Genomic DNA, 22,011 nt, shown 5'->3' with positions numbered 1-22,011 from the left:
AAAGGGTTCGTTACGAGCAAAAGAAACCTCATGAGCATAGTTTTGCTAGAAACACTGTACAGTTTTCTGTTCAGCGCCACATTTTTTAGGGCTGTATACTACATTGCTCACCACCTTGCTGGTACAGGGCTGCAAAGCCTAGAGTTTTGTTGCACTTGGAGAGGCGAGCCAGCGGTTCCCCTCCCTGGGGTGCCCTGCTGCGATGCCACCATCCGCAAGTGCTGGGACAGCAGGTGGGTTTAGGACAAAGCTCCATATTCACTCCAGCAGAAATAATAAACTAGACGTGTTTGAAAACCTGTCATACTTGAGTCTGAATGAAAGATAAGGGCAAATTTATATACAAGATTGAAACAATGCGGAAATCAGGCAGATTTAAAAACAATGCCTGGTTTATGGAAAACTTCAAATTAACTCCTTCCTTCACTAGGCTAATAAGCAAATTCCTATTATTATTATTATCATTGTTTACATACTATTACCACTTCTTACTTTCAAGGTAAGGTGAAGCTGCAAATTATATATCACCTCAAAAATTAATACCTTGAAAATAGACTTGTTAGTCATCGTTGTATGAAGATTTCTGTACCATCACCAAGTCCTGCATTGACTAGAGCATGGTATCCCAAATCAGTTTGTATAGCCATTTTTAACTAAGAAATTATTTGCCATACCTTGCTATTTAACATCACTAGAGAGAGTAACAGCAATTGCCACAATCGGCCAACTTTGGGAGGACATACCCCATAGTCATACGCATTCCCTTTAGGTTAGTGCTCATGAAGAGCTGCTTCAGCTTGTAGCCAGGAGGAAACAGTGCGAGCATTTGGCCGACCAACGTCCCTTTCCTGGGTTCCCCAAAGGTGCCAAACCTGCACTAACCGTGCGGGGTTGCTCTGCAGCATGTTGACATACAACCCGATGAGTACATGTTCATCGGCCAGCCTGTCTGCAACATCGAGGCTGTACTGTAACCTGAAACGGGGTCGGGGGAGAGAGGGTGCGGTCCGGACAGACAGAGGGAAATAAACAGAGAAAGCAGGTGCAAGTGAGATAGTGAAATGGGAATTTAGGAAGGAATACTTAAGTGTTCTTGGGGGGGAGGGGGGAAAACAAGCACAGAAATTATTTTGTTATTATTGAAATTTATATGTTAAGTATTTAATGGCTTTGGATGGCAGAATCCCTCTCGATTACAGAGCCAGCCTCAGAAATCAGTGAGATGCCAGATCGGGCCAGGGACTGGAGCTGTACAGCACCATTTATTTCAAAATACAGCAGATTGTGAGGTCGGCACTATTTACTTTAATACACTATGTCTTGCATATATATTAAATATACATATGTCACACACATGATTAACATGCTGAAATCACAAGTTGGATTTGCTTGGAAGTATCTGATCAAGACCTCACGCATCCAGGTGTACATAAATATTCTTAAACGTGCCCTACTTAGCTTACTGGGTTAATTGGTTATCACAATTTTCTCAGGAAAGATGTTTATAGAATATATTAAAAGCGGGAGGAATAGAGGAAAAGGTTTTGGTTTAGTTTTGTTAGTGCAAGCTACAAACATACTCTCTCTTTAACTTACCCTTTGCCTTTCAAGAAAGCTGGAGCAGCCCTAGCCAGCAGTTTGCTCTGCTCTACTTCAGTATTCTTGGAAGGAGAGCTAGTTAATAAGACAGGAAAACTAAGAAGAGGGTAAACAGCGATGCCTGAAATTCATTACAAAAGAGAGTTTGGAGAAACTCATTCAAGCGCCCTGGACTGAATAAAAATAACAACAGAAGCTTTACAGAAATTTTAGAAAACTTCAGGAAATGCAAAGTCAGGAATTAGTTTTCCCTCCTGTTCTCCAAAAGCAAACTATAAAGCCTTCACTACACAAAAGACAAACAAAATGTGCTTCTCTCACAGACAGAGAGCTGAAGGCTTGCGTAGTTTCCAGGTGGAGTCCGAGATAAACATCATCTTAAACGCAGCTTGGGAAATCCTCACCATAACAGCTAAATGGCTTTTCTCCACAATTTTCCTAAGATAGTTTCAATAATCTATGGAAATGTGCTTATTTAGATCCAGTGATGGAATACACCAGTTTAATTTTCTGAAGTACTGTTCTTCTGTTGATTTTAAAAAAAGGGAGTTCACCAAACCCACTTTTTTTCCCCTAATTACAGTATTTAATGGATTGCAGTAACTGCATCTTTCCCAATGCTAAAATACCCATGTTAATAAGATAACACTGGCTAAAAATGGAGAGATTGAAATGTTAGTTTTTCTTTCATGCTGCAACATTTTTGGTTTAAAAAAACAACAAAGCAAAACAAAAATATATTTCAGTTTCTTCTTTTTAAAAATTATTCACCTTAATTTCTTGGTTTGGCTACTGATACTGTAAATGTCTTTGGTCAAAAGATGGGTGTATGAGCATGCATGCACCTGTGCATCCAGGCATCTGTGTGTATATAGGCAGATGATGTTCCACAAATGTGATGCATGATAAATCTGAGCAGATGTAGCTCTGATGGACAGAAGCTCTCAAGGTCCCTTCCAACCCAAAGCATTCTATGATTCTATGATAAGATCAAAACCTTTAATATTAGGGCAAAGAAGGGATTTAGTAAGATGAGCTGTGTGCTATTCCCTTCCTTTTGGGAGGTCAAGGGTGGCAGCAGGGTTCTGAAAAGGATGGTACCAAAGGGTGTCCTAAGAACCCAAGCCCTATTGATTTATAATAAATCTGGAAGATAGCTGAATGAAATGCTGTACTGCACAGCAAGAAAAAATGCTTGCTTCACATTTCTATGCCCATCAGCACGCTACTTATGTTTGCTGCACTTCCACTGAAGTGATATCCACGCAGATAAACATGCTCCCTGCCATCTAGAAGGACACGTATTCCACCCATGTTTTCTTCCCAGTTACAGAAGGAAAATGCATTCAAGGGGTACAGGGTGTGCCATTTCAGCCAAAAATGCAGCTTTCGGTTCTTAATTAAATATGTTGCCACAATGGGAGACCAAAGACCCCAGGGCAGATTTTGTACTTTGCTTTCTAACAGTGCAGTGTGATGCCCCCTCTACCAACCATAAGTTCTCCTCTCCTATGCTCCAAAAGCAACATAGTTAGGGTGGAGGGACAGGCAAGCAAACGTTACTCATTGAGCAATTGATATCATGTCTATCAATGTCCATTTCCTTCTTAGTTGATTAAGCAAACTTGTATCTTCCAACCTCTTCTTACAAGTCATGTTTTCTAAGCTTTTCTGATGTTTGGGTGTCTCCTCTGGGCTCTGTCATGGTGGTTAGCATACTTGTCCCCATGCTGCTGCCCTACACTGGGTGCAAACCTCCAGGCAGATGTCTCCTCCTCCACGGAATGAGTTTTAATGGCTTTCCACATGATGTCCCAGGGTCAGATGCAATCTAACAATTATACTGCTGACTTCAATTAGTTTGTGGTTCACTGCAACTGTTAGGTCCTCTGTTAAAATATTTCTGTCCATCCAGTTATGCTCCATCTTCTATTTGATTATTTGCTTCCTTGCTACAGCACTTTTAACTTATAATTACTGAGTTTCCTCTAACTGATTTCAGATCATTTGGACATCAATTACTACCATTGCAACTGAGCTCATTTTTTAATTTAGAAACTGCTCTCCAAGCACTGCTTCCCGTAACTATTTCAACCTTTGTACCATCTACAAATTGCATACACTCACTCTATTGCTCCCACTAGGTCATTACAAGAAATAGTGCATGGTGTCTGATTTAGGATAGCCTTCAAGAATCCCAGCTGATACGTCCTCCTCCTAGAAAGACAGTAAACTTCTGAAAATGTAATTACTGATTTTCAGTGTTGCTCTTATACTAATTTCCCCTAGTCCATATTTCCTTTGGGCACTTCTGTGTCATCTGGGACTATATCAAAAGTCTTTTTAAGGTCAACCTGTATCATATCTGCTGCTGGACCAGTTAACCTGTCAATGAAATAAATTAGTTTGGTTTGACATAATTTATTCTTGACAAATCCATGGTGGTTATTTCTCATTGTTTTATTATCCTCCAGGTGCTTACTAATTCTTTCATAATTTCAGTATCTTTGGATACCAAGGTTAGGCTGTCTTTTGTATAATCCCTTTGATCTTTGTCCCTGTTTCTGCCTTCAACCTTCCTTCATTTGGAAGAGTTGTCATTTGTCCTTCTTGTTCTTCCACATCTTCCTACATCCTCCACATATTCCCCAAAATACAGCTAATACTTCAGAGATTGTTTTGGCCATGGTGAGTTTCTCTGGGTCCTACCAACTGGAACATATATTTTAAAGATATATTCCTGTTAAAACTGAACATTTTGTAAGATGCCAAAGAATGCTCCCCCATCCAAATTAAGAGACAAAACCTCCAACTCTGAGCAGATGTTTGCAAAATGTAGACCTAACAATATTGGTGTAAATGTTATATCCTCTTTAGTGTCTACCTGGCTACTAAACAATCAGACATACAAACCTTTCCTTTAGCAGGTAGAATATTGCTGACGAAATAAGGAGAATTCTCATCTTGTTCTGAAAACAACATGCAGCAGCAACATGCAGTTCAAGTCTACCACACTCCTTAGAAAGAGAAACATGGACAACAGCAGCAACCAGTATGTTTTGCTTCAAAGTTAGCTGTTGCCTAGAAATTTGGCCTACTCTCTTGTTATGCCCAGGTAGAATATCCAATTCTTTTTAGCTTTTATGTGGAGTTCAAAAAAGACACCAGCTACTCTGACTCAGCATTAAATAAGACTCAATTTCTCCTTGGCTATGGGCATTTGATAGTGTAGTGCAATCTTTCTATCTACCACAGAATTGCCAAGTAATTTCAAGTTCAGCAGAATCTGCTGCATGACTCCATTTATTCCAGTTTATTACTCCTTTAGAAGAACTAAACGTGAGGCGGGGGCTGAGAAATATGCAAGAAAAAACATTCTGTTTCATCTTATCGCACCTTAGCCTTATAATTCGCTAGCTTAAAGATGACATTTATTAAGAAAGAGAAAGAGATTGCATCCATTACTATGGTAGCTATGTACTTTAAGGCAGCACTGATAGACTGCAGCTGGGAAACAAAAGAATCCAAATAAGGAAGAAAATATTAATTCAGGGTATAGAGGTATTCTTCTTGACTGGACAGAAATTTCTATAATGCTCAATTTACCTGTTTTGACATAACATACCCAATTCATTGGGTTTGCAAGGGCATTACCTACTCTGCAGCAATATTCCCTTGTTCTGCTGCCCTTAGGTAATCAGAGATCACAAAACCAAATGTGAGATTAAAAGCTACAGTAAAAAAATTACAGGACCTGTGGTTTTAATCACATATTAGTTGTCATCGCAGCAAATGACTGTGATTCGGTATTTGGGAGAAGATCACAGATTTTTTGTTTCTTCTTTTTTAATGCAAGTGCTTTAAAGTTGTTCTTGACCTGCACAGAGCATATTGTTGATATCAATTTCTGTGCTGTATATATTTAGAAGAAAGGTGCTTGTTACTGTTATGCCAACCTCCTCATTAAAGCTCTCTTATGGACTTGGTGGCTCAAACCAAGCAAAGCAAACAGAGAAATTTTAAGCAGACTTTGATTCTGAAGTGGCTTGAAGAAACTAAGAAGAATCTCATGGAAAGCCTGAATCCGACCTCTTTTGAGCTTTGGAATAATTGCATACCCACCCCAAATCAGTGCTTCAGATGCAATTAAACTGCCAATAACATATAATGTTCAATCTCCTTTCAGCTGTTCCCCACAATTTGTCATTGTATTTACTAGTTGTGAAAGATCTTTCCTCTAATAAGATTCTTTTTCTTCCCAGTTCATTTCCCTTTTTCACCCACGAACCCAGAAATGAAGATGATATTGTGCTGAACTTATGAGACCATATCCATTTCCAGCAGCAGAATGAGTTGGTGTGCTGAATTCAGCATTTGCTGCTACAGAGAGAAACTGGTTGCAAATGGTTATGTTCTTATGTGAACACAACTAGCTGAAATAAATACCATGGGAACGCTACAAATGGTAGTCTGTGCCAATTCTTCTTTGAATAAACATTCTAATTACGTAAAACTTTCTTTAAAGCTATCTGAAACCTCTGGACTAGATTGCAACACAAATTAAAGTAACCATAAGTTATCTGCAGTGCAAACACAGCCAGCAGAGCTTTTAGCGTTGATTATGTTCAGCTAGAAGTTTTACCCTGAGTTTGTACAATTTTTATTATAATATGAATCACGGAGCATTTAATATAAAATCAGCACAACTGCAAACAGAGCTGTCAAAGTTTGTTTCTCTGATGTATGAGAGGATGAGCTTCCACTAATGAGGCCTGATTTTCCCAGGGCAATAATAATAGTAAAACTTAAAAGAATGAATTAAGATACTGTTATTAGTCTAATACAGATTGAAGAACTTGGCATTTAGCAGAAAAGTACCTTGGTCTCAGTACTTTCTTACTGAAATATAGCTAATGCTCATGGATTAATCAAAAAAGAAAAAAAGAAAGGTCATTACACCGCACAGTAAAAAAACAATGGGGAAACTGTTCTTATCCAACTGCGTATTTCTTTTATGCAGAATGAAATAGGCTCTTCCTTTAGGTCACTAAGATGAGAGGGAATACTGAAAAAAGGGTGCAGCAACCAGAGGCATTGGTCCAAATCCAACACTCACTACGTAAATGGAAGTCTTCATTAGCTTCAGTAGGATTTAGATCTGCCTTTTCTGTGGCCATTTTGAAAAGCAAAGCAAAAGGGTCTGGGGAAGGTTGTTGGCAAGTGGCACTAACTGCAGAACAGTAACCACCAGCAGCGAGAACTGTGGAAGAGGAAGAGGAGGCTGGCTGTGAGACCTGGAGTCGTTTCCAGGCTCTTGTGCAAGCCTCCCTCGTTCCTCGGTCAAGAACGCAGCAGCAAAGTCATACACTAACAATGAAACCATAAAGGTGTAATTTTTTCGGTTTTCAAAAACAACGTTTCCAACTTCTACTAGACACATTAATATTAATCCTACATGAAAGGGTAAAATGCAAGATTTGTGCTGTGCAGAAGCAAGAGAAGTTGGCAAAGCCCACAGCCAGCAGGAAGTCTATTCAAAAGACTAATTAGAGCCAGAGAAACCCTCTAGCCCACCAGAGTCTTCCTTAAAGAGTATCTTTAGTAGTTTAGCAGAATAGCTAATGATTTAGTGCATGAGCTACAGAACTACGGCGATTAGTGGGTTAGTGCTCTCATACTGACCGTGAGTTGTTGTGAAGCTGATTTACATACAGCTTTATAAGAGAATGCTCATCAGCCACAGGACTGGCTGCATTTATACCCCCAAGTAACCTGAATGATTCAAACAACGAAACTTTGTTAATACCCCAAAAAGTATACACAGAGAGCAGTGTGTTCAGAGTGGGCTCATTACCATAAATGCAATTTGCAACCATTTAGAAAGGATACTGACTTGACAGTTTGTAGGGTGCTTTTTCTTTCGAATAAAAAGAAGCAAATTAAATTTATAAGAGATGAAAATAAAAATAACGAGAATAAGCTGTCAAACACTTAAAATCCTGCTAGGTCAATGAAACAGAAGTTGTAAAACTTTTAATACACAAGCAATGTAATTGCTTTACATATCAGGGTACTGTTAACTCTAAAAAAGCCAGAACTGACTGCTGCATCATGGAAACTTTTTGCTGTATAAGGATGTCATATTATCCACTTATAAGGAACTCTGGGTACCTATGGTTGGAGGCGGTTTATTGTCTCCTGCCTTCAGAATATGTGCTGTGATTATTACTGCAGGTCCCTGGCCTAAATGGCAAAGCATACTTTTGTTGAATGAGCACAGGGACTTCTTGGGGATAAATAGAAGCGACAGCTACACTCTTAAAGAGCACTGCTCTTAATGACCTGTCCTGGAGAGACCATAAATAGATTATTCTGCCTTGCAGAAATGAATTTGCATTTGAAGTCTCATTGTCTGTACAGGCAGCAGATCTGGTCTTGGGGGCTGCTTTGGGACTGGCTTTCAAAAAGCATCTCAGTCACACCCAGCAGCTACTTGCACTAAGATAACATTGGGAGTTTACAGTTTATAGCTCCTGGTAACAAAGTTCATAAATCAAAATAGTAGCAAACCATCTTTACTCTGACATTGCAGTGTGGTACACTGTGGGTTTGGTTTTGGTGTTAAAAGATGTAGCCATGCATACCCAGAGATTGTGTTTGGTTATTTGGGAACGCTGAAGCACTGACACGTACAGCAGGAGCCAAGCAATAAAATGCACCCAAGGAAGACATATCGCTCATCTTCCCCAATACAGCAGGAAGTTTTTTTTCTGCCACCTTCTCATCTATATGCATTGGTAGGCTTACATAGATTGGGTGAGACAGCTAACAAATGCTACACACATATTTTGACTGTACGAGCCAAAATACTGAGCCAAAGTGTACATAGCCAGCTGCAAGCACCTTCTCTTTGGGATTAACGTTTCTGACGACTCTCCTCTGGTTTGTTTGCTGAAAGGTCATCATATTCCAAGACTACTCCTTCCCTCTTGTAGCCTTTAATGAAAAGCTGAATGGCTTAACAGGAGTAAGGATGTCTTGCTATATCTTGCAAGTATGAACACATTTTCTCTTTGTTCATATCATAACTTGCAGTACGATGCAGGCATTCCCAGTAGGCAACGGCATGTCCCAGTTCCTATTCTCAGTGCTGCTACAAAATGGCTTCTCACCAACAGCCCATTTTCAGCCCCTGGGGGAAGGTGCCTAAGTTGCATGTGATCACATTTTAGCAGGATGTAATGGTTCAAATGAGAACTGAAGTTCTGCGCTCTGCTGTGAGGAGCTTGGGGTGCCCTAACTCCAGCTCTCCATCCAGATATCTGGGTATCAGTCCAAACTAACCGAGGCATTTCTCTGCTCATGTCTGTTAATTTTATTTTGTGGGTGGTTTTTTGGTTTTGGGGTTTTTTTGGGGGGTTTTTTTTTGGTTTTTTTTTTTATGGAAGGGAATTGGAAATTGAAACCTCCACCACTATCATGTAACGGTTTAACATAAATAAGGATACGAACTCACCTTCTGTTTGCAAAAGGACTTCCTGAGGGAACAGAGTGGGAGAAGAGTGTGTCATTCATGCTGGTTACAGGTCGGGGGGGCCTAGAAGAAGGCAAAACTTGCATTAATTTTGCACCAAAAACCCCTCCATCAGCAACAGTATTTACAGAGAAATGAATGAGCTTCTTGTTTAAGGTAACTTTACTACTGGCATCTTCTGCTTTAAGTAGCAATAGTTCCAAATTAAAATGCTGTGGTTTTAAGCAGAAGTTGATAAAACATGCTGTTACTTAGGCCTGGAAGGAAATAACGCTTTTGTGTGTTCTGAGGTGAGTTTTAGGCAACTTGCTTCATTTTTTTCCCTGCTTTGGCAAAATAACCACTATGCCATTTTTCCTTGCCAGAGCCTGTAGTCCAGGGTGCAGTCACTGCCTTCAACCAGCTAGGCTGAGCACTGGTAGCAGGTTCGCTGTGGCAGCATGGAGGTCTGCAGGGGGTAACTGCCAATAAATTACACATCTTTTCATGAGGTTATCCGTGGCGCGAAGCTCCATGCTACCATATCCACATAGTGACCACAGCGTACCCATAGCCCTCAGTATCCCATAAAATACATGTAGAAATAAACTGGTTTAACTGCAAAGCTTTTCAACTGGTACATCAAAACCCCAAATCAAAATTTAAAATAAGTACCTAGTTTAAGAGGACCCATTAATAATGATGGTTTTATTATTATATTCTTTATTTCCTGCTCTTACTAAAAATGAAATGAGAAGGAATATTTCCTCTGCTTTCTTTTATTGTCTACTCTTAAGAAGTATTTTGTGCATAATTTTTCCTTCTGTATGCATTAAGGACAAATTTCCCCTTCTTAATGGACTTCTTATGCAACATTGGGCAAAAGATATAGACACTCTGGAAAAACTAAAAAATATGTTATTAAAATCACAGGGGTTTCAATCAGATATGAGCAGAACCTGAAGGCATATATAATTCAGGCTTCAAATGGCCTAAATTTCAAGTTGGTCAATATCCCCTTTAAGCTCTGTGAAAGATCTGTCTTGCTTTCTGAATTCTGCAGATGTGCAAATCAAAATATAGTAGCCATCTGCAAAATATTCACTGGGCTCCAATTGTGCAAGACAACCAGTCATCCAAACCATCTGGATGACCATAAGAAATGAAGAAAGCCAGTTCTGCACAGAGTGAACTATTAGCATATGTTTTCTTTCTTATTTTTTAACTGTTAGAAAACAAGCATAAATGTGGTCTTTGACAAGTCCAAACAGATTTCTCAGCATGACAATACCACACCGATTTTAAGTTTAAAACTGGGAATAGAAAGATGTAGGATTTGGCATGTTATTTATTTATATGAAAATACAGTTTTAGCCTAACCCTGCATCTGGAGACCCACATGAAAAGCTCCAGTTCTGGTCAGTCACAAATTTGAGAAGCAGCACTTTGTGCTCTATGTACTTATGGAGAAGAGTTTAATACTATTTTTCATGGACTCCTTCATCAGAGCTAGGAAGAGCTTGGGTGAGGCCATGATCAGAGCCAATCCACTGGAAAGGTCATTGTGGTATGAGTCTTGAAATACAGAGATTTGGAAATAAACTTCGAGAGAATACTTAGAAACTAATTTTATTTAATGGGTAAGCAACCAGTATTTTGTTGCCTGGGAACTGTAAACTGGGAATTGATGTAGGAGAAGTAGTTCACATCAACTACATGGGACTACTGCATTTTTCCTTTTCTCAATGCAGTCATTGGCCAGTGAACACATTAAAAAACTAATTGCGCATAGGCAGGGGTTTCCGAAAGATGGGTCCAACCCTGGGCTGTGGAGTGCTAAACAGCAGAGGAGAAAGGAGGAGTGGCTGGTTCTCAACACTGTCCCAGAGAAGGAGGCAGGAGGAGTGCTCCCGTGGCAGAGCTTGGGCTCTGCTTTGCCTTGCACCCAGTCCATCTCTGCTGACTTCAGCAGATCACCACACACACGCTTCAGGTTAATGTCTTCTCTAAGCTTTATCTCAAAATAGGGGTGGAAGAAAAAGTTTCTAATGCCCCAAACAGCTCTTCCCTTTCACTGTCTCTGTGACAATTATTTATTTGGCTCTAGACTCTGATAAAAAGTTAAGGATTGGTAATAATGAGATTATCGTATTTTTTCCGAGCTTCTTTCTCTAATAAGTGTACTAAAGAAGAAAAATACTCACCAAGTATCTCTTTTGCAGCCAAAATGAAATGGAAAAGAGATCATTAATTAAATTGTCAGTTTAATATGTATGTGGTCTAAGTAGTGCATTGGACAAACGCCATTCTTACGACCCTGATTCTGCAAAAAGCAGGAGAGCCTCTACGCGTAAAATGTCATTGATCTGTTTACATATGCAGAGCTACTCTTGTGTACAAACGTCTATAAACTCCAAGGCTTTGCTAAGGTTTTGTGATTAGCATTGTTTGTCAATTCTTACACGAAGAAAACTATATTAAACTAATCTGAGCTTTCCAAGGCAAGTCTCTTGAAGGCTGATGCCCACTGTCACATTCCTCAGGTTCAGCTTGAATATCAAATGGATGTTCAAACATACATATACAGTTGTGTGACGTGATTAGACAAGAACAGCAGACTTTATGGTAAAGCAAAGGGAAACTCAGTTATTGACTATAAATGTATATCTTTCTGAGGTTATTTCTAAACTTCTGCAAGTGAGTGATTAAGCTTTCTGATAAAAGTGAGCTGATGATACTCAAACAGCTTTCCTCAAGGAAGCAGAAAACACTTCATGCTATTGAAATATGCTATGTAATAAATGTATGTTATGTCATAACACATACCCACAGTAATAAACCAAATTAAGTAAGAGGAATTTTCCAAAGTGCTCCATGCTGGTCTAACCTCTTTCACACTGATGTCAAAAATAATGGTCCCACAGGCTTAGATGGAAACAAAGTCAGGCCAGTGCAGAACACGTTTGAAAAATACCTCCATCATGCACTGGCCACGCCGTTTGCCACCTCTGCAGTCTGGTGGTTTTTTGTTGCCAATCTTACGTATAGAAAGGAAAAATGACCCCTCCATCGGTGGGGGGGAGTTCAACCACCAGGTTAATGATACCTTGATAATTACTTCTCTAGATGAGCCTTAGATGTGTTCCTTGCTTAACTGAAAATCTTGTGTGGCACCAGTAAAACAAAAACCCCATGCAGTCTTTCTGTCTGGTACCACTCAAAGGTGGAATAATGATGAAAAGGAAAGGCTGTATAGCAATGCAGAGAGTACTTGTCCCCATTTAAGCTAGCAGCTAAGAAAAGGATACTGTTTTGTTGCCAAAATTCTTCCATTTAATGCACATATAAAACCCGTTTTGGCTGGATTCCTGCCCAGAGCTGTTTCTCTCAACTTCCATTATGTTTAAAAATAAAAATCACATCAGCGAGAAGATATTCTCAATGAGGTACTGTAGCATATCTGTCCCTTCAGTTAATTTATGTGAATTATGCTGTAGATCACGCTACCTCCACAACTTACAGGTTTTGCACTCATGTATCATTATAGCCAATATATATTGCCAAGTTATATTGCCTTCAATCTATGAATAAAGAGAAACTCTATCATAAAACAAAATAGATGGTGGTTTGTTCTCACATCCAATCACTCTAAATTATGTCTGTATAGTTAGGAAGAAGGCAAGGTGTTAATTTCACAGCGAAGATTTGGAACAGATCCTACTCAATTATGGTACCTTCCCCTTGCCTTGCCTAAATGCACAGTAGCCCAGTTTTCACTACCTGTTATCTTCTGACATACCCCCAGGCCTTTGAGGGCCTCCAGCCAAGAGGGAACAGAGGCTTCTTTTTCAGTTTCACCCTCCCTGTCTCTTTCCATTTCGCTAAAGGATGGCCAAAATCTGCCCTGTGAAATTATCACTGACTTGCCAGCAGAGCCAGGCTTTTATACCATGCACAGCAGTGGGGTAGCTCAGTAGATCCAACTCCGGATGATTTCTTCCAAAAAACAACATCCTCCCATTACACCTCCATAAAGAGGTGCGGGGGCTTTAATTGACAGTTGAGCGTAACAGGGACTTGGCACTATGTATCTGTCAAAGGCACCTTGCATCTGAAGAGCAGAGCACTCTTTTATGCCTTGAAAGTTCTGCTATAACCACACGAGGAGGACCACCAGCATGCTTTATCCTTAAAATGTCAGGTAGGTTAGGTGAACTTTCCAGGTGTCACACACCCCACAACACCCGGTCTGCACTTGCCCTTAAACATGCTACATACAAACATTCAGTACTGACAAAAGTAAATGCATACGATAACTACAGACCGGAATAGTTCCAGCAGCCAGTAACACAGATATGCAGCACGCAAATACAATTTCAATGGCTGCTGCCTGAAATGTTTCAGTCAGGGCCCCTGGGAAGATGGTTAAGAAAGATATTTAAGAAATATATCAGAATAAGAGAAATCCTTTAAAGACAGAAATTTTGGAATAATTTTTCAAAGTTAGTTCCTTTGTAACTTTCTTCTAGCCAATGTCTCGATTTTTCCTGAATTCTATGGAAAATTTAACTGGTTTCTTTTTAAGGACCCAGGAAGCAAAGGTAAAACAAACTGATAAACAAGAAAATCTAAGCAACTGCCACTACGGACAGTGGACATGCTTTAAAAAAAAAAAAATCCAAAGTGGTAATTTCTGCATGCTGCACAAATACATTTTCTCTCTGCTTTGATTTTCTTGACTCCTGCAGAGAAAAAGCAGTGACACGAACTACTATACCAAAAAAATAATTTTGCTTTCCCAAAATATCGAAATTTAAAGACAATAGACTCTTCAAGTGACTTGGCCATTCAAGACACACTTTTTATGCAGACTCATATAACTCTTCAGGGCTGGGCAAAGGCACAGCTCCACTAAAGTCAGCGAGGACTCTGACACTGATTTCAACAAAATTGGTCAGGCTTCACTTTTCTCTGGTGCCTCGTGTCAAGACATGCCTCTGATACACTGAAGTTGAGAGTCTCTAGATGACAAAACTAACGTTCTCAGCATGAATACATCCCAAAGCGCTGAAACTATGAAATTGCATGGATATCTCTTGAGGAGAATGGGGATATACAAACATCGTGTCCCACTATTTGGCTATATGTACCTATCCCACTGACTTTTTAAGTGAAGTCACACCAGAAGAACATTATTCTATTAAATGTCCCTATCAGCAAATTTGCACTTGTGATGCATTGAGCTTGATATGCCACAGCTGCCTCCTGTTTTGTTCAGAGCTATAGTATCTACAGTCGGTGTAAGGAACTCCTACAGCAAAGCTTACGTTCTCTACAGCACACAGATACTTACACAATATGAGCCAGGTTTAGAGGTTTTTCAGGCTGGTCAGGGAACATTGGGTGCAAAGGTTCACGGCTGGAAGCACAGCTTAAAGACTTGCTAAGTGCATTAGTTAGCTTCTTAGCAGGTGATTTCTGGGAGGAACAAGGAAGGTAGAGGTAATCTGGACAAGTAAGGTGCATACTGTTTCTGCTATAGGAAGCACAAAACAACAGGAAGCTCTACAGCTTACACACCTGTCGACTGACATCCCCCTTGCCCCGCTCCCACCCCGAGAGTCTGCTAAGGCAAAGACTGCTCAGTTTGGAGGAAAGATTGCTCTTACCTTCAGGGGCCTTTAGAGTAGGCTTGGGGGGTATATCTATATGGACAATGATGCTGTTGCCATGGCTTCTGTGCAATGCTGCACTCAGGTAGTATTGAATGAAGGACAGCACAAAGTTAGTGTCGCCTGGACTGGAGCTGGCTTGTACCTCACCATCTTGGGAGTGCAAGCAGAACAGATCTCTGTATGCTTGTCCATATAGATACACTGTATGGGACACCGTTTCCTTCCTAGTTGTGGGCCAGGCACAAGGCTGCTATTTTCTTTCTCCTCGCTAGTATTTCCTTCCTCAGCTCCAGCACCCTGTACTGTTTAGCTGCTGTTATAAAGCTCCTCTTCCACCTCCTGTGGCCGCTGCAAGCCCTGCCACACTGGGGAATGGGAAATTTGAGACATGTGCATGGCAGGAATTGCCCCACCATGGCCGCAGCGTGCCAGAAGAGGCTGATGTACTGTCACCAAAAGATGGGGAGGCTCTGTGCAAGAAGCATGCTTTTCACCCTGAAATCCCATCAGCAAGTCTAAGAAAAAGATCAGCATTTTCTGCTTTCTAGTTTTGTTTGGACACTCTTTGCAGTTGAATACTTTTCTAAGGAAGGGCTTGGAGATCTAGGGTGTCTTCTAGGCTGTGTGAGAGATTCTCAGAGAATCCAGCCCACCTCTCTGTGATTCAGCTTCTCTGGCAGTAAAACAGGGGTAATGATCCTTACACTGTCTCCTCCCCCCAAAACACAGCTCTACACGCTGACATTTAAAAATCTTTTTTGAATTTCACAGGAGTGGTATTGTATTTGTGCACACACATCCTGCATCGACTTACGACTGTAATCAAAATAATAATGAAATATTTCTACTACAGAAATCCAACCAGAATATGTAAAGTTCAGGCTTTTTCTCTTTCATTATAAATGCGATTTCACTCTGAACTGAGAACAGTTGAGCTCCACTGCACCCATGAACACCTTTAATCTGCATGTGGAGCTCAATACAGATGCATTATGGAGAATGCTAACCAGGTTTGAACAAATGCTAATGAATGCTACAGAAAGGCAATTTCAAACTTGAAGCAAAACATTTGTTTCTGACAAGGAAACATTTGAAACCCCTAGGCACGTAGTCACGTTTTTGTCTTCTGCTGAGCAGGAATCTTAAGTTTTCCAATTACTTGCTACCTATAATTACAGCTCCCTAGCTACAGCAAAAAATGATTTTATAGCACAAATTGCTGTTAGGAATGGAGTCAGAGCTATGTAGCGGGCACTCTCCTATTCAGAGACTAAACTCAAGCCATTTGTGTCTATGCAACAAGCAGCAATTAGGACCCACAAAAACAATTAATAGACCCAGATCTGCTGGGATGCAGCGCAGGGCCGTGTGACTGGCATACAGAGCAAACCACGTCCAATTTAACCCTTGCCTGCTCCATCAACAGAAAAACAGACATTTTACAAGGATTAAGCTTCAGAACTTTGTTAAAAAATACACACAAAGTGCTGTACAAATGTGAGTTGTTGCTATATGCATAATTTTCTTTTTTTTAATGACAATATACTTTTGTAATATTTGAGATTAGTTAGGATTTTTCCGCTGATCTCTGGATTTGAACCCTGAAGGATTGGGATGCTCTGTGACCAAAGGGCTTCTGTTGAGGCTTTGCTCCAGTCTGTGGAGAGCTTAGCCCCCAGGTCTGATGCCTTTCAAAGAAGGTTAATGTAGCTGTTGATAATTCTCCTTCAGCTTAGAAAAAGCATTGAATATTTTTGTTTAACAACGAAAAGACAGAAGTGTGGTTTTCTCTACAGTAAACATGACTGTGGATCTAAGCCCATGACCACGCTCAAATCTACAGTGACAGGACCATCCCAAATGCTACGCATACCCTGCAGCCACTCGACTGAAAATATTGATGAATGAGCGTTAAGTATTCGTCATTTCATTTACACACAGCCAAACAGAGCAAGCCAATGACGATTTTACCGTGAGTCCTGCGGGATGGGGAGAAGCTGCCGTGCGCCTGGCGCCCAGCTGCTGGCCCCTCCTGCGCTGCCCTCCCCGCGGCACGCACCGTCACAGGCGCCCCAGATCCTCACCCAGAAAAGACCATTCCCACCTCTGTGCTCTCCCGATGGCTCCCAAGGCAGGAGCCTCCCTGACGGGGTCACCGATCCGAACCGGCAGCCCGGCTCCCGGCCTCCCCGTGCCAGACGGCTGCCCGGAGCTGCGGCCGGGGGCTTCTCCGCCAGCTGGAGGGCAAAGCAGTCTGCAGCGAGGCGTGAGCCTTCCCTTACCCATGACGTGTACTCTTTCATTTGGTGCTGGTTGCTGTGGGAACCGCTGGCATGGCCCCTCCAGAAGCAGTCCTGACAGAGCTGGTAATTGTGACACTGCTGGCAGCGGTAGCGAAACCCCATCATGCTCTCGCTGTGGCAGTAGGAACACTCGACGGGGTGGAAGACTGCGCAGGGGAGAGAAATGCCGAGCCGTAAACCAAAGCAGAGAAACCCCCAGCAAAAGTTTACAGACAAAGCCCCGACCTGAAGGGCGAATCCCTTCTTTGTTTCCAGCGATCTGCAGCGTTGGATGCTGCTTGCAGCTCTGACCCATGAAAACTCAAGTCGCCGCCCAGCAGCCTGTGCTGAGCCACAGGCAATGCTTTCCACACTGGGCATCAAACCCTTCATCGCTTCTGAGCTGATGCCTGCACCTCCTGCTCGCAGCAACGAAAAATGTGTTCAGTGTCGAACAGAATACATGATAGAGGAAATTAATCTGTGGGAAAATCCCCTGCACCCTTCAGCTGCATTACTGGGGGAAGCGGAATGTTCTGCTGTGCTGTGAGGAGCGAAAGCAATGCACCTCAGAGGAAAAGTCAAACCCGGCTGTCTGATTACTGGAAGCACAAAAATGTACTCAGGCATGTCGTTGTCTCTTAATTACCGCTGTCACATCTGTACAACCATCCACAGAGTGAGAAAACCATCACACAAAAGTTTACTCTTGTAACTCTTTTTTGGCAGCAGCTCTTACTTACCATTTTCAACATTTGCCAGTCGATGCAGAAGTGGTAACCACACCAGACACTGTGGCGGGGGATCAGACATGAGAGTATCCAAGAAAGTGTTTAATGTGACTTTTTTCTGCTCAAACAAGCAAACAAACATGCACAAAGAATCAGTAATTAGACATGTCAAAATTATTTTATCTTGTTGTTACAGAAACACTTGGGAACTAGTTTCAGACACGGTTTGCTTGTAGCCCTGGTTTACAAAAAAGAACAAGTGATACTAGCAAAGATTTTTTCCACACCATTTTTAGTAGTTACACTGTATACTGCTGACGACTAGCGGTCCTTTTCACAAGGCTAGGTTGGAGACACCTGGCTCCCATTTACTTCAAGACTCTCTTCTGAAGTCATTGCCTGAAGATGCTTTGTGAATAAGGCTGGCATTCAGCTCTTCATGTTCTCATGTGTTTTGAGTACCCCATAACGAGTACAAGTGCATGTAGGGTACCACTACGTATCACCAATTTTCACATGAAAAGCCACTATAGAGAATGACTGATGGTACTCCAACAAAGAAAATGAAGGAAAATAATGACAAGGGAGTATAATTTCAAAACAAATATAGGGTAAGGGCAGACCATCACAGGCAATTGTGTTACTATAATTTAAGAAACTATGCTTATCTGTTGAGTGATGGCAACTAGTTATGGGTGAACTCTGATTGTGGGATGTTGTGTTTGCACACACTCAGGGACTGCAACTGTTCCTAAATTCTCCACACCTGTAAGCACTTAAAGGCCTACCCCCACTTTATCTTTCAGAGATTTAAACTCTAAAATATCCCTGTTGATTTAAAAAATGTAATCTAAGGCCTGAAGTTTCTTAGGCATCTGGAAAAAGTCAGCACAAATCTTAGTTAATTTGTTTTTTTTTCAGACCTAGAGGTGATATTTCAGCCTGAGATATCTCCACCACAAATACTTACATTTTCCTACCTAGTATACTGGCTACATAAGTGTGTACTAAAGTACACAGCTACTGGGTGGTCAAGGACAGAGAGTCCTTAAGAAAGCAGCAACTGAGCCTTCCTTTAAAATAAAATTAAGATGCAAAAATACTGAGCCCTGTTGAGAATGTGTGCAGATATAATTTATAGACATACATATTTAAGTAGCATCCCTGTATCCAAAGAGATTGCTAAATTTTCATATCTGATTGCATAAGCTACTGCTTTAACTTGCTAAAGAACTGTGGTTACCCCATGAGGAAGCAAAACAGCAGCTATGCAGTGACATGTATCATCGCCGTGTGTTGTGGAGGGCTTTTAAGAGCTGAGATTTCCAGATGGAGTCTGTGCTGCCTTTATATACAATTGCCACCAGATGTAAAGGAAATAATGATTTTTCTTATACAGTGAGTGATCAGTGGAAGACATCTCACTCTGTAACAGTCTCAGGGCTGAAATACTGAAAGATATTAGGAAATATATAAAGGTGTTTGTCCCTAAAAGAAGAGAAAATACTTGAGGCTAGTTGTGAAAATGGTCTTGATTCTTTAATGAACAGAAATAGTCAGAATATGAGCTTAAATCTCATTGAAATACTACCTTTTCCCACAATACCTGCAGTATGAAATTCCAAACAAACAGCTACCACCTGCTTGTTGTATGAATGATCTTCCCACCCATGGAGAGGGGATAACCACCCTCCAGATCGGCTTCCTACAATACAAGCATCAGCTCACAGAAAAAGATCTTTCTTTTGGAGATCCGCTGTGGATGTTTGGCATGGCTTTGCTGACCAATGCCGCCAGCAAATGTCTGTGCTGCCTGCAGCCAAACTGAGAACAGGAGGAGAAAAGGCAGAACTAAGCCTAGGAAAAGAAGGGTCCTCCAGTGCCCCATACTGCAGAGTTGAGCAGCCTTAAGTCTTCCCTCTGCTCTTGAAGGCAGATAAGTTGGCAGCAAACACACAACCGATGTAAACAAGCGAATAGATGGGGAGACAAGAACAGCTCTTCCACAATGGAATAGGCTTTTGAATGCAGCTATGATTTAAAACCTGATTTGCACCAAATAAAGCAACTTAGCTTCACTGACAGCTTTATGGCCAAACTCCTCTGGTGGTCACTGATTTTATGGATTAAAGAGAGCAGTGTCCCTTAAAAGGACACCAGCAGAGCAATTTCCATACATTTTAAAAGGCATATTTTCTCCTGCAGTCTTTTTTCAGCTGCTGGGAAGTTTGAAACTGAAAGCTGTTTTCTAAATATATGCTACATGCAGATGGAGTCTAGGTTTGTGGAATAACACTCAGCCAAGTGCTAAGAAAATGAAGTTAGAAGTGTCTATCTTTCTAGTTTGGGATAAAAAAAGAGAAATAAAAAGTGTTTTTTATAATAATAACAACACTTTTTAATACAAATACAGTATAACATCACATTAATCCTACCTAGGGGGGAAAGCGGTGATGACAAAACTCCTTGTTAATCCACAGATTTGTATTCTGAAACATTAAGTCCCTCACTCTGGCATTTCTGTTCCATAAATTTGCTGATGAGGAAACACTGTTGTTTCTATTTTGAATAGCCATTCAATCTAGCAGTGGTTTACAGATGGGGGAAAATACATGGTTTGATCAAGTAAACCAGTACAATGGGGAATAATAAAACATTTCTGCAGTAGCAAAAATCCTTTCAGATGCAAACTGAAATGGATTTGACACTGTTAGAAGATGATCATCCCCAGAATTATTTCTTTCCCTGAAACTGAGAAATCTGTGTATCAGGGGGCTGACTTCTGGTAAGCAAAAGTGATCCATACTGAGAACAACAGAGAGACTCTCAAACTTATCCCAAGGTACCAGCTTTTGATAATGCAAAGTGCAATACGAGAGAGTGAAAGAACGACTTGTGGTGTGACTAAGACTGTGAGTATCATTTATCATGGTGTCATAGGGATATGTTGTTTTGAGTGTAATTTCAAAACCCTGGTTCATCCCTAGTGAAGACGTAATGAGAATTACATAAAGTGAATTTAAGTGAAATATTAGACCAGATTTACAAGAGCACTTGGCTGCCTACAGATGCAAAACAGCAGCTTTGTAAATCTGCTGCGTACCTACATCAGTCAGAGACCTAACCCTTTTTAGCTTTAAGTGGAGATTGTGAACTAAACCATCTAATGCCTGTTTGGGGTCTTTGTTTCTTAAGGTACCTTAGTACATCTGGTCCACTCATTTGGATGCAATATCAATGAAAGTGCTATTTCTATCTGCTTAGATAGAAAATGAGGCCTGAATGACATTTTTTCCAGAAAAGAAATTGCTTTTTTCATCTTTAATAATACCATGTCCAACAGGCAAAGCTTGAATGCCCTGTTGCCATGCAGGAGCACTCCTTCAATATTTTAACACGAAACTACCAAAAGTCACTTCACTATGTAAATTCTTCAACATAAGATGAGCACTGTCTTAAGTCTCCCTCTGTGAAACAAGACTAGTTTCACATATGCAAACATTACCATTTAAAATGATTTGGGAGATGATTCAATAAATGAATTTCAATAATGCCTTTCAGTTGACTGGAGTGCCTATTGATTAGTGATGAAACTGAGGGAAAACAAAAAATGAGACTCTATTTTGCATGAAAATGACACTATTCATGCTCCATTCAACTTATTTGTTCAACAGTTTTCAGTTAGCGAATGGAAGGATAAAGAGAAGGAAAATACCACTTTATTTCTAACATTTTCTTAGTTTCAGGATCTTCCCTTACTTTATATTCATGGAATTATACAGTATGATGTATGGCAAGAGCCAGAAGAATTCTCTCTTTCTCCATTGGAGAAGTGGACAACCACCTCCCACTATGGGATCTTTTAAGTGCTAGGTACTAGCTGCAGCCAACATACTGTACTCAGTGTACCTACAAAGTCGGGTGAGTTGTGGAAAAATCTTGTATTTTCTTCAGGATAAATTAATTGTTTTCCTGACCCTACCTCATTGATGTTACCTGTAAGAGACTAGGGATTTTCTAATGCGTACTGACTCCCATTTTCAATAAAAGTTTAAGGCAATTTTCTACTCACTCATAAACTTCCCGTGTCTGTATGCCATCACTTGGAAAACATGTAGTTTGATTTTTTGGTGGGAGTTGAGCTTTGTATGGGGAACTTAAAGTCTCATATATGCTTATAGCAGCAACAGCTAACTGGAGTGGAGGATTGC

At 40.7% G+C, this 22,011-nt stretch overlaps 1 protein-coding gene across 5 annotated transcripts in view; it reads right to left on the bottom strand.

Moving 5' to 3' along the window:
- The window catches only part of DTNA (dystrobrevin alpha), a 101,336-nt gene that overhangs the window by 35,855 nt on the left and 43,470 nt on the right, over positions 1-22,011 (bottom strand). For 2 of the 5 annotated variants that reach the window (XM_075706328.1, XM_075706329.1), the window contains exons 6-13: positions 17,813-17,918; positions 17,070-17,236; positions 14,466-14,590; positions 11,317-11,325; positions 9,116-9,196; positions 7,282-7,371; positions 1,597-1,674; positions 883-975 (exon numbers count right to left, since the gene is read on the bottom strand). In XM_075706328.1, the coding sequence (XP_075562443.1) occupies positions 883-975; positions 1,597-1,674; positions 7,282-7,371; positions 9,116-9,196; positions 11,317-11,325; positions 14,466-14,590; positions 17,070-17,236; positions 17,813-17,918 (749 nt within the window). Of the gene's footprint in view, positions 1-882; positions 976-1,596; positions 1,675-7,281; positions 7,372-7,492; positions 7,517-9,115; positions 9,197-11,316; positions 11,326-14,465; positions 14,591-17,069; positions 17,237-17,812; positions 17,919-22,011 lie in introns of all 5 variants that reach the window. The other 3 variants (XM_075706331.1, XM_075706330.1, XM_075706332.1) reach the window with 3 other exon arrangements.

Source organism: Pelecanus crispus, chromosome 2, assembly GCF_030463565.1.
Source record: "Pelecanus crispus isolate bPelCri1 chromosome 2, bPelCri1.pri, whole genome shotgun sequence".
Taxonomy (NCBI): domain Eukaryota; kingdom Metazoa; phylum Chordata; class Aves; order Pelecaniformes; family Pelecanidae; genus Pelecanus; species Pelecanus crispus.
This window is presented reverse-complemented; position numbering and strand designations above follow the sequence as displayed.